Source organism: Taeniopygia guttata, chromosome 3 (assembly GCF_048771995.1).
Source record: "Taeniopygia guttata chromosome 3, bTaeGut7.mat, whole genome shotgun sequence".
NCBI lineage: Eukaryota > Metazoa > Chordata > Aves > Passeriformes > Estrildidae > Taeniopygia > Taeniopygia guttata.
In genome coordinates this window covers 97460159-97473385 of record NC_133027.1, presented here as the reverse complement: position 1 = coordinate 97473385, position 13227 = coordinate 97460159, and the positions used below count along the sequence as shown (strand labels likewise).

The 13227-nt window shown below is 44.6% G+C and overlaps 1 protein-coding gene across 3 annotated transcripts in view; it reads right to left on the bottom strand.

The window, feature by feature from the left end:
- Positions 1-13227, bottom strand: part of PARP1 (poly(ADP-ribose) polymerase 1) — an 84427-nt gene that overhangs the window by 11421 nt on the left and 59779 nt on the right. For all 3 annotated transcript variants that reach the window (XM_072927483.1, XM_030268958.4, XM_072927484.1), the window contains 9 exons: positions 10134-10230; positions 8612-8728; positions 6928-7104; positions 6369-6510; positions 4688-4828; positions 3734-3976; positions 2701-2769; positions 1837-1969; positions 458-653 (listed from right to left, as the gene is read on the bottom strand). In XM_072927483.1, the coding sequence (XP_072783584.1) occupies positions 458-653; positions 1837-1969; positions 2701-2769; positions 3734-3976; positions 4688-4828; positions 6369-6510; positions 6928-7104; positions 8612-8728; positions 10134-10230 (1315 nt within the window). The remainder of the gene's footprint in view (positions 1-457; positions 654-1836; positions 1970-2700; positions 2770-3733; positions 3977-4687; positions 4829-6368; positions 6511-6927; positions 7105-8611; positions 8729-10133; positions 10231-13227) is intronic.

The window sequence follows — 13227 nt, the reverse complement described above, 5'->3', positions numbered from 1 at the left end:
ATAATTTCTTTCTCAGCCTGCTCAGTAGGTGCGCTAAGTTGAATACTGCATTGGAGTTGCTACAGCATTTGGGAGGATTTTTGAGGCAGCAGACAGATGAGAAACATCCATTTTAAATTTTAAAAAAATGAGTTTTCAGACAGGATGTATGTGAACTGACTGCTGGATTAAGTACAAATTAATATCCTTAAAGTTACAGAGTAAACAGGAACAAAGCATTGACAGGACATCAGATTTGATAACAGAAAGCTCTTTAGTTTCCCAACCAGTCTATTTTAATGGATGGCACTCCTTGATCTACAGCTTTCCCCTGTAGCAGAGAGAAGATTCAACAGCTGCATTTTAAATTACCCTGGTTTGTTAAGTGCAAGTGATCCAAGAGCAAGCACAAAACAGAACAGTGACACAGGGAATCTCAGCAGTGCTCCACCTGGGACAGGTGGAGTTTCAGGGTTACCTGTCCATAATCTATTTCCAGTGGGTAGAATTTTTTGGGATATTTAGTGAAGTTCTTCGAATGCCAAGAATTGCCAGTTTTCTCTTCATACAAATTCAGGAAGTGCTCAATGGCATCTTCTTTTGATGGCATCTTCTCCAGCTTGTTACTGCCGATTACAGTGCCCACACGGCCCCAGGATCGGAACACCCAGTATCTGCAGAAATGGAATGGGAGAAAAGAGCAGGCATCAGCTACTCCAGTGCTATTTCTATACCATTAATTTTATGGAACACACTCTCCATCAGAGTGCAAAAAGAATTTCTACAATTTTTTCATGGTGGGGAATCAACAGGGGAATCACCCTATGTCCAAGAACTGGTGTGAAAAATGCCCAGTGTTAACACACCAGAACCACAGCCCTGAGGATTAAATGGGTGCACAGCAGGAAAAGAGAAGCTAGCATCTCATCAGTCTTCATGTTTTGCAAATACAAATCTTCTGACTATTGTGGTCATATATTTGAAAAACAAAGACAAAGCATCTTTAAGCCTCAGGCCCCAGAGTTCAGTATTTTAGAGAAACCAGAAGTAAATCAAATATTTGTTTGTACTGCTGACAGCACCTTGGGTGAGCTTCTGTAGTATTTATGGGGATACAATCAATCAACCTTTCCAGTATGTCAGGTATGAAATGCAGGCACTGAAATCCCTCCACATACTGAATCCCAGACTTGATACAACCTCACACAAATGAGACAGGAACAAAAGCTTATTAAAAATATGGTAAATTTGGAGCTGAACCACAGTCATTGCTACCCTGGATTTCTGTGTCACTTACGTGTTTGACAGGGGAAGTTTTATTTTAAAGAACCTTCTCAATCTCTTCATCTAATCAGCAATGCAACCACTGGACAACTCTGCCATGCATCCAATGAGACTGGAAAGCTAAACACAGGATCGGCTCCTGACTACTTCATGCATTTTGTTATACTTCAGGGCACACAGCTCAGGCTGACACTGTGGTAGAACAGCCAGAATGTGGTTTTGTTTCCCAAGGTGACAGCTCTGCTATTAGAAGACAAAATTAAGTAGAGAATATGGGGGAAAAAAACCCACCTCAGGTTTTGTCAACACCCACAAGGAATGTCTCCATGGAGAGCAGAGATTTCTCCATGGGTGGCTTGTTTGGTAGGTTTCATGGAATTATTTTAGTTTTGGTTCTTTTTTTTTTTTTAATTTGTGTTGTAGTGTTTTTTGTTTTTTTTTCCTTCAAGTAACTATACCAATCTGTTATCTCCTCAAAAACATTTTACTCACACTTGGCTTTTGGAGTGTCAGAAATTCAGTATTTATTAGAAAAAAGTGAATGGAAGTATTTAAAAGGAAAACTAAACTCACCTGTTCTCCCTGTCATCCTCTAGCAGCTGCAGCTTATAATAGGAATTTGTTCCTTTCACAATATCTACCAGTCCCAGGGTTGCACTGAAAATTTTCCCACCTTTTTCAAAGACATGAGCAGAATCCTCCAAACCTGCAGAGAAGAAAAAATTAGAACACAGAGGAGGAGGTTACTGTTTTAGCTCTCCTTCCTGCATTTGCACTCATCCAAATGTTTCCTGCAGCAGTGTGATTCAATAAAAATACTGCAAAAACAGTGACCACAAGCTCATTCAAAACATCTTGGAGCATGTTTTCCTTTTAATGAATTGTGAGCATACACCTTTATATACACTAGAGTGAATATCAATCCTAACTAGAGGGGAAAAAAACTGTAATCTTTGATAGAGGATGATCTAAAACCTAGGATCTAATACCATGTGTGCAGCTGAAGGAATCCTCAGGAGAAATGCAGCTCTGCAGGTGTCACATTAGTAAATGGACTGAAAACCAAAGGCTGGCCTTGGATGCAGTACAAACTGTCAGAACATCCATGCACCACAGGTTTGGAGAGTAGGTGCTTATGCCAAACGTGTGTCCTCTGCTGTCTGGGCCTTTACTCACTCCACTGACAGGAGATCCTAAAGCTGAACAAGGTACACACCTTAGTTTAACTGGCCCTTCTGAAGAGAGCTACACTAGAAAATCCTGGAATATTCAGCCTTGGATGGCAATCAATGTGCTTCCTTTGATAGCCATGTTAAAGGTTTAAAAATTCATGCTCCTTTACGGAACCCTCATCCTTTCACAGAAAAACCTTTTTGCAAACCATCACACATTCTGAAGACTGTGGGTGGTGCAGGCACAGGCACTGTTATCACTCACCAGAATCAGGATCTACTGCTGCTCCACCCTTCACTGTTAACTTCATTTTCTTTTCAGACTTGCTAGGTCCTGCAGTGAAAGACAGTTAATTTTTTTCTTAGGAGAGCAACACAGTATAACTTGAATCAACATTAAAATTCTTAATTTGCATAATTATCACCCTAAGGTGAAGCAGGTTCCCGGTATATGAGCACACTGGCTTCAGTGGCTTTTTTTTAACCTAGCTCTAGCAGCCAAATCACAACCCACAACCCACCAACTAAATGAGAAATTACACTTCCCCAGATTCTATCTATCTACTTCTTTTCTCCTGGCCCCAAGGGGTGGACCATGTCATTTTTTTACCTGCACTGCAGATAAACACAATCACAGATGTGAAAGTAGGATTTAAAAACCTCACAAGGCATGGGGAGTGTTAGGATTTCCAGGGGATGCTACTGTGGTGAGACAGTCTGGCAATAACACACCCAACTGTATGACAGAAACCTCCACTTGGAGGACAGAGAGAACAGGTTCTGAAGAGAAGTGAGGAAATGTGATGGTTTTCTTCACCATCCAGGGTTAATAATGCAAGCTCTCTCATTGGTGAGCAATGCCATCAATATTTTCATACTGTTACAAAAATATTACGTTCTAAATCAAGTAGCACAGAGACTCAGTGCTCTGGACCTCAGTATCTTCCCACTTGCCAACAGTGCCTGAGTAGTGTCTGTCATTCTGGTGTCCCAGGACCTCCTTGGAGCTGCAACACTAACCCAAACTGACAGTGAAGCTGATGTTTTATGAGGAAGAGACTGGACTGATGTCAAGGAGCCTGGGCAGACTGAGTAGGGGAAACAAGAGCCAGCTCAGGAGACAGTTTCATGTTTACTTAAAGCTAGTCTTGCCCTAAGGTCCATTATATAAACTCATCATGAGGAAAAAAAAGGCAGAAAATTCAAGGAAAGGGTAAGGACAGACCATACCCAGGTTTGCTTTGTGCATGCACAGCACTGAACAGGCCTGTGGAAAAAAAACCAGCTTTGTTCCTCACCTTGTTCTTCTTTGACCTTCCCAGCACTCTTTGTACTTGGGGGCTTGCTGCTCTTCCCATCCACAGCCATTTCCTCGTGCTCCATTTTCACCTCTGCACCCCAAGGTGAAAGGGCATGGAGAGACACAAGCTCCTGGAAGTCCTTGCTGGAAGACTTCACATCCTGAAGAAATGCCTCTGAGACCACACGGACTTTGGCCTCCTTCACTTCTTCCATCTTCTTGCTCATTTTCTCCACATCCTCTGCAGACACAGGACAGGAAGGGGAGAAAAAATGCATCTGTGAGGTTTTAGACCTCAGCCTCTCCCTCTGGCCATGATTCAGGGCTCTGTAACACTTTGTGAAAACACAGTAGCACTACATTTTGAGATTCACAGTGTTCTTTGGAGAGCCAAGTTCCTCTTTCGTTCAAAGATACAGCTTGGGCTAGATGAGGAACACTTCTGTTCTACCTGGCTGGTCCAAATCTCCCTTTCCCAAATCTCAGCTGAACTTTCTGATGGATGGGAGCAGATCTCCCACCTCACCAGTCAGTTTGCACAGCTCCAACAAGAGCAAGAGCAGACTCTAAGCTGTCAGCAGAGCAAACAAGTGCCCTCAGGCACCCACAGTCAGCTCTGGGGATTCTCCAAGGCAAGCATGGACACAGCTCTCAGCACCCCTCATCCCAACAAATGTGCTCTGCACACCACCATGGTCTGCACACAAACCCCAGCTGCCACTGACCCACGAGAGCTTTAAGGCAAAGCCTGCCAGGTTAACCTGCTGGGTAAGCAAAACTCAAACAGCACACCATCTGTCTACTTTTCCAAGCACACTCAGGCCATGTGTGCATACAAAACACTCCCCCTAATCCAAACACTGATCCCCAGGCAGCTCTGAGGACAAGTGTCCTCTGGAATCTGCTCAGCTCTGTTACCACTGCCACCAGGAACCACAGCATGGCTGCTCACTCTGGGTGCTGATGCACAGGGTTGCCTTGTTAGCTGTTGTGGTCATCTTTCCTCCTAGGTCCTCCACGATGCTTTTCACCTCCTCCTTGTTCTTTGACAGCTTCCCAACAACCAAGATCTTCATGTTGGTCAGTGGTTTGTCTGAAGGTTTGGAAATGACACATTAGCCACAGGCACAGAGACCCTGGACAAACAGCAAGCACAAAATGACAGCATCCCCACCTCGTTGTACAATCAGCTCAGCTGGCAGGGAGATGAGGGGCCAAGCAGGCCTGACCTGTGCTAAGCAAGCAGGAGGGGGTTCCCCTTCCCAGAGGAAAGGGAACAAAGCTCAGCAGCTGCCAACCAACAGAAGGGATGGAAGGCAGGGAAATGGTATGTAGGCATTATTTGTCCTTTTCTTGGTTTGTTTTGTTAACTAAAATGAATCAGTCTTCTTCTGCTTCTTCACTCTGCTACTAGGGACTGTGCTCTGCTTCCCTTTTCTTTTTATGCCTGGATAGCATGGGAGAAATTCACTGTCACATGAAAGCTCCTGCCTTTTCAAAAGGAAATCTTTTTTTGAGGGGCTGCAGAGAGAATTATCTCTCAAGCATTAGTGTTCCAGTCTTGATCTTATAGACAGTACAAGGCTCTACCATGCAAACCCCGTAAGAAGTCAGCAGCAAACTGGTAACCATCTGAGGCTCCATCATATTGCAATTCAGGCTGGTCCAGGATATGGCAAGTGCCTAAGAGCATATTTGCACTGCTATAATATAAATGCTATCAACTCTAATTGACCAGCTGAGGGTTGTGCTTCCTCTTCTCCCTTCAACACAGATTAGTTTGGTTGCTAGCAAACAAAGCAACCTGGCTTTAAATCTGGTCAACATTTTGAGTTTACTTTCAGGGGACACTGGGGCTGGAATCAATTTGCTAATCAGAAACAAGACCTGGCTTACTTTGTCTTCATTGCTAAAATAACATGATCTGGCTGTAGTCAACTGTGCAGAATTACTCCCACCTTTCTTTTTAACCAAATAACAATAATGCCCTGCACCCAAAATTATGGCCAGAACTAGAAAAGCTGAACATAGTTCTTAACAGACAGGCTTTATCACCAAAGCATGCAACTCATTCCAGCAACCTACAGGGAGTTTCTTAAGTCCAAACTTTTGCTAGATGGAGACAGCACATATATTTTGCATAAGGGAAGTCAGTGATCAGTAAGGCCAAATCTCAGTAGATGATTTAGAAACAAAACAAACCCCTGAAAAACCCTCTTGCCCTCAAAACCTAAATTCATGTGGAATATCTGGCCTTGTGGACATCCCTGGATGGTCCCCAAGAAACCAAGTGAGGCAGCATTTTGAAGCAGGTCTCCCCCGAGACATAATTGCAACATCAGCCTTTACATTTCTGATTCACTACATACACATCATTTCCTCACAATCAAGAAACACTCAAAATGATCTGTGGGTAAACAACAGAACCTCAAGCCCATGACCCCAGACAACTCAGGGCCTACCTGTGCTGGGAAGATAAAGCACATGAAACACTTTTTTAAATCAGGCAAGTTCTGCCTGCTCGAGAGCAGGAGACCAGTGGGACTGTTCATGGTGGCAGGTTTGTCTGGCTGGGAATGCCAGCCTGAACATCATCCTGAACTCCCCCAATGCATGCCCAGCCAGACACTTACCTCTGGGTGCAGACACAGTCTCTGACAAAGGAGCAGATGCAGAGGGAGGAGGTGCTGAGTTCACTGTCGCAGCATCTGGAGGGAACACCCTGTCCTGCTTCTTACATTTAAATTTCTTCAGGTAAGGAATTTCCCAGAACTCCTGTGGGATGGAAGCATAAACAATTTAAAACCAACAAATATTATTACAAGATTTAAAGGATATATTGAATGCTAGCCAGATGTTGGAATTTATTGCACATCTTGGAAATTATTTTGATTCACACTAAGGTGGACAAAAACCCCACTTTACTGACTGAAAAAACAAAGCTGGAAGAAGGTAAATGATGAGGTTCAAATTAAATCACCTCTTTCAATTTAATGTTACTGGAAAAAATATGATTTATTTATGCATTAGCTGCCTGCTCCTGGAGGGATGTGGCTGTGACAGGACTTGTCCACCATCACAGCTGCTCAGTGCTGCAGCACACTCTGCTCTCTGGCATCCTGCACTGACTGCTGCTTATTTGATCAGCTCAGAAATGTGCTTCAGAACATCAAATATGCAGTAAACACTCACCTTTGGGATTACCCAGTCTTTCCTGTTGGGAGTCTGTGTTTTAGCCACGCACTTGGTCCAGGCAGTGATATCCCCTGAACAGTAATAAGCGTCACTCTTGAACACAAACTGCCCCTTGCACTCCTCACACGGCAGCAGAGCGCCAAAGGCCATCCCATCTGCTACTCGGTCCAAGATCTAAAGCAACAAAGAACACAGAGCAGGTCATGGCAGGAGGAGGCTGGAAGCACACACAGTGTTACCCTGGGCTGCACAAGAACACAACTGCCAGGCTGCTGGCACAGACATTTCCAGCATGTCACATGCACTCTGAACATAAACCAAGTATCTCAGGTGCACTGATGGATATATGATGCCTCAGAGGCATGGCACAAGGTTCCTCCTGCTCACACCCCTGGCTCAGTCTCTCCTCTCCAGGAAGAGGGAGGTGATTCTCCCCCTCTGCTCCGCTCTCATGAGACACCACCCGGAGCTGCATTCAGATCTGGGGCTCCCACCAGAGCAAGGACATGGACCTGCAGAAGTGAGGCCAAAGAAGGGCCACAAAAATGACCAGAGGGTTTGAGCATCTCTCCTGTGACAACAAGCTGAGACATGGGATTGTGCAGCCTGGAGAAAAGGTCGCCAGGTCTTCTTGTAAGACCTTCCAGAAGCTAAACAGGGTGTACAAGAGAGCAGTGAGGTACTTTACAAGGCCATATAGTGACAGGACAATGGCTTTAAACTGAAAAAAGGTAAGTTTAGATTAGATATTAGGAATAAATTCTTCACTCTGAGGGTGGTGAGGCACTGGAACAGGTTACCCAGAGGAGCTGTGGATTCTCCATCCTTAGAAGTCTTCAAGACTGGGTTGGATGGGGCTTTGAGCAGCCTGACCTAGGGGGTGGCTTCCCTCCTCACGGCAGGGGGTTGGAAAGAGATGATCTTTAGAGTCCATTCCAATCCAACCCATTCCATAATCCTGTGGTTCAGGAGAACAAAGCTACCACAGCACCTGACCAGGCTTGCCATGCCAGAACAGCCAGGCAGAAGATGAGCCACTGCATCTGAGCACATGAGCAAGTAGGGGTAGGTGGGAAAGTAGGCTCAGACAAGTCCAGGTTTTCCTGCCTAAGAGTATTCCAAAGAGTATTACATGACCATTTTGAGTCTAGACACTTCCCACACGACAGCCCACACTCTTTTTTACTAAGAGTCTTGATAAATACAAATACTTAAAGCAGTATGTGGCTCTGAAAGAGAGCAGACTTTTACAAATCACATAGACCAAAATGGACTGTTTTAAGAAAAGAAACTGAGAAAGAATTTGTACAATTTTTGCTTAATTTTGCATGACTTAACAGTTGAGGGAGGCAATGTGAAATGCCTTAACTAACCTGCTCATAAAGAGCCAGCACAAAAAAAAAAAACAGACCACTTAGAGCACAGCAGAATAAAGGCACTACACCAGAACAAAGATGCTGAATTCAGCATCACTCACCACCACACCACCCTTCACAAGCAAGTGTAACAGCAATATCAGAGTCCTGGGACAGCAAGACTGGGCTTTGCACCAAATTTCTTTCTTGAGTGTTACATTAGGAACATTCTTCAGACTTGTGGACCTTGCAGCAATATTGGCTCAGGCCAGCTTCAACAATTCCAAGACCCCGCACACACGCAGAGCAACTAGAACCAAACTCACAGCATTCTCCCCTGAGGGGACCTCCTGCTTGTTGGCAATCAGCAGCTCTTTCAGGTCATTGGTGGAGCAGACCTTCCTCAGCTCATCCTTGATGCCCCAGATCAGCTCTGTCTGCTCCTGTTGACAAAACCCAGCAGCTTAGAAAGCAATTGATTGCAAGTAGCAAAGAACACTCCTCAAACTGCAGTATGTGCACAAGGTTTCAGCAGGTCCATGTTATCTTAAACAGATTGTGAGATTAAGAGCTCCAAGAACCAGTAACTTTACCAAAAGGGAGAGTCACACCTTCTAAGAAGAGACCCTTAAAGTCATATCCTTCAAATGTCAGTGCCCTTACTTAGAAAGATCTCATCATTCTTTGCAAATTTCACCTACCTGACACTGAGAACAGTGGGGATGTAGCTGCATTTGAGCCTTCCATTAAAAAAAAAAAATCAGAAATGACTGCGACTGTTCATTTTATAAGCTAACTAAGCATTAGAGGAATTTCTACCAGATCAGACACCTGTAGCAGTGTGGAGAAATATGCATATTCTTTTGGGCTTTTCTACAGAACTTGAAAGGGTTAGGAAGCAAAGAAGCATCCAAAAATATCTCAAATAGTTTCTGAATGTTATCCACTGGCTACAGTGAAAAGTGTAATATGCCCTAGAAGAAGTGGTTTACTGGGTTAAGTCAAATAATTTTCAGTGTTAATGATCATGCTTAATGAAATGCTGTTAAAAAAGTGAACCCAAAATTAACCCTAATCAACAAAGTGCCTCCATTTGTCCTAAACAGCTGCATTGCAGCAGCAAAACCTTAAACATTTATTTTTGGAAAATTATCGTGCTGCCACACAACAAAAACAAACTTTGTACAAAGCCAGAGCCAGGAGCCAGCATTTTTCTACAGCTCCATTAAGACCTCAGTTGCAGCAAAAACAGCTTGTTAGTTTTTTTTCCTTGGGAACTTTTAATAAATAAAAAAATTCCTGAAGCTCTACTGGGGATTCTTCCCACAATATTCTAAAAGGTGACAGGTAGAAAGCTGTGATCTATCACTATCTGTATCCACAAACTGAACACATCTCCCCAGAGGGTGAAAAAGACTTGGTTTTTTATTAATCTAGTTGCACACTTTATCTCTGTTTAAGTTTTACAATGAGCTATTTATTGTTTTCCAAGCTCTTCTGCAATAGTGCTTGGGCTCCAAGCTCCAGCCACCACAGCCAGATGATACAGGAAGGAGCACAGAACCAGCCTCTCAGAAAAAAGGCATTTAACCTAATCTCTTTAAATCCAATAAGCCCAAGTCCTAGAGAACATCCTTCCTGTCTTTCGAGAGAAAGGGGCAGGGTGAATTGCCCTCAGCAAAGCCTCAGTGACAGGGCACCTCCTGTGCCAGGACACCAGGACTGTCTGTGCTGCTACTGCTCTCTCTGGGCACAAGGTACTGCCTTCTCTGGAGGCTCTTCAGCTACTGCCTGACACTGCACTCTTCCAACAAAGCAGTTCTTAGGTTGTGAGCAGCTAAAACTCACCTTCAGCTGTTTCTGCTGCTTTGTTTCTTTCTCTTTTTCTTTTTTCTGCTTCTTTTTTGCAGTCACATTTCCATCTACCTCTTCTCCTTTTCTCTTTCTAATAGAGAAAAACAAAAGAAAACCACAAATACATGAAAGGAAGTTGTTGAAATGGCTGTCCAGCAGTTACCAGAACTTAGATTACTGATTGCCAGTATCTGCAGAGGCTTGAATATCCTCGATTTTGGCAGGAAAATCCATTTTTCAAATTCTTCAGTGCTGCTTTATAGACCTGAACTTGGCTCTGCAATGTGAGCTGCCTCAATCAGGTCAGGTATACTTAAGAGGTTTTCCACGGGGTAACCACGTGGTGTGGGAGAATAGCATGTAAAAGAATATGCAGCATTCTCAGGCATATTCATCCACATTCATCTCATCTATTCATCTGTACACCAAAGGCATACCTTAAGGATCACCAAACAGCTCTCCAAATCTGGGGAGGTATAGCAATGCAGGTTAAAAGACCACAGTGTCTTTCAGCTGAATCAACAGCTTGATCAGCTTAGACAGTCCATACTGAAATAAAGGAGAGCAAACACGGTAACTTTAATGAGTTAACACACTGGGAAACTAGGTATTTCCCACCCAGTTCCTCTTCAGACTGGAATTGAGTCAGGCCTCTGAAACCAAACAGGTGCAAGTTTCTGGAAAATTTCAGTGCAAGCATTGTTGCACAAGTTTCAGGTGCAAGCATTGGAAAATGTTTCCAGGCTCACAGTGGTTTTGTGACATACTGTTGGGAGTTGCATGTGTGGAAATTTATTGCTATTTGCTAGGCCTTAGAGCTGAAGGGAGAAGTTACAGGAAACACTGCTCAAGAAAGACTAGAAAAAGAAAGCCAAATGAAAACTGGGGGGTTTTGACAGACTTCAGTGACAAGGGACCTCAGAAGAAGATCATTTATGTTTCCAGAGTCATGACATCCCCTTCATCTGCTTGGAGAGTGTGTTCTCCTTGTGAGGATGCCAAGGGAAATTCTATCCCAGCTGAGACAGGATGGCCCTGCAACTCGAGGCAGAGCATAAACAGAGCTTGGATCACACACTCCATTTTGACAGAGATGCTTTCTGTTAAGAAACATCAGCCAGTTTTCTTTTTAAGAAAGCCTTTCTCAACTTTGTAAGCTGTGGCTGACGGTTAAGTCATGAAGTTGACATTTCTGATTGCTTCCTACTTACAGTTTTAAACACTTCTCTTTCTAGGACTTTGCTCCCATTAAGACTAACTCTGCATGATAGCTATGAAGCTGCTTCAGGAGGATGTCAGGAGGTACTCTCCTCCCAGAGACTCCTGCATGAGACCTGTACCTTCTAGTAACTCTCCTGGCCCTAAAACTGGGTTGTGCTCACTTTATTTGCAGTGGCCACAACAGCTCACCATTAGCACCTCTAACCAATCCATAGTTCAGAGCACTTTAAGGGACTGGTTTGGCAGAAGATCTCATCTTCAAGCTGTGTCCCTGCCAGGTGCCATCAGTGAGCAGGGGCTGTGCTGTACATCTCCCTGCCTCGTGGTGGGGGAAACAGCCACACTGTGCTGCCAGCAACTGCTTGAGAAAAACTTCACCCTGTGCTCCAAGTCAGGCAAGCAGCAACCAGTATGGCAGGACTGGCTCCAGCACACACACAGCAGTGCCTCCAAAAGCCCCCAGGCCAAGCAAGTGCTCTCTCCTCCTTGGCTGCAGCTCCTGCTGGGAGCAATCCACTGAGCCCTATCAAGAGGACAATGACTTCCCTAAGTTTTAAAAGAGTCAGGGGTACACAACAGACTCTGTGAAAAATTTACCAGCCTGAGAGCAAAGCGTTCTGCCGCATCTTCCAAACCAGGGATAAATGATGTCAGTGCTTAGGAGGGGTGCCCAGCCCTTTGTATCTGCAGTGCCTGCTGACAGTCAGGCAGCTCCAGCAAGCCAGCACTAACTCCCACGATGTAACTTGTCTCCTAAGGGAGCAAATCCAGCACAGCAGCCGCTGGAAGGCGATCACTCTGCTGAGAGACCCTGTGACCCAGGGAATGTGTCCAAATTCCAGCAGCGACTCACACTTTTGGCAGCTTCTCCTCACAGTCAAGGGGACAGCAGTTGCTGTACAGAGTGATTACTGTACCTGCGCCAGCCACTGGAACAAACCATGGAGTGGGAGGGATCATCCCAACTCCAGGGAGGCATAAAGCTATTGGTCACCACCTTCTCTTTCATGCCCAAGGCTAAAGCAAACACCAATCATTTTATATAGCCCGGAGAAGGGAATGGCAAACCTGACTTCATCTTGCAGCTTCCTAAAGCAGCACATTTTAGAACAATCTGTAAACTACAGCCTCACTAACACAAATTAAGAACACACACAAGGATCTTCCATCTTGGACCACAAAACCATGTGTTGCCCACAGCAGTGGGGTGCTACTGAGCACATCCTTTCTCCTACTGGGGAGGGGACAGCCTTCCACCTCCAACAGGTACAGCCCAACAGCTTGCCTGGAAGGACTGGTATTTCCCAGGCAATACAAACTACTTCTCATCTTCATGGAGGCCACAAAAGATTTATTCCAGCTTCAGAGGAGATGAAGAGGGAAGTGAACCGTCCCACTGCAGCCTGCCCCTTCCTGACCATCTACTGAATTTTTCACATTTGCCTCTTCCCCTCCCTACAATGAAAAGGTGAAAGGACAGACACAACAACCCTGGATAAAACAAGTAGCCCATGCAGGGAGGAACAAGAATTCCTTTTTTCACCTCCTCCCTGAAAAGCACTGCCAGACTGTCAGTGACCTGAGCACTTAGCATTTGCCTCAGGTCACCTCTGCAGCTAATCCAGTGCTGCATGACATCTCCAGAGTGACACTTTACTCCTGACCTGGGCAGCAATTGCATCTAAACAAGTGAGCCAGAAAATACAGGAAGTATTACAGCTCAGAGCAGGAGGACAAAACACACACTACCAAAGAAATACTGTTAAAAGGAGCTCACAAGCTGCTAATGTATTTCCTACACTAGCACACAGGCATTCTTTCCACAGAGAAGCTGCAGGCAAGGACACAAGATCCTCCTTTCCCAGGT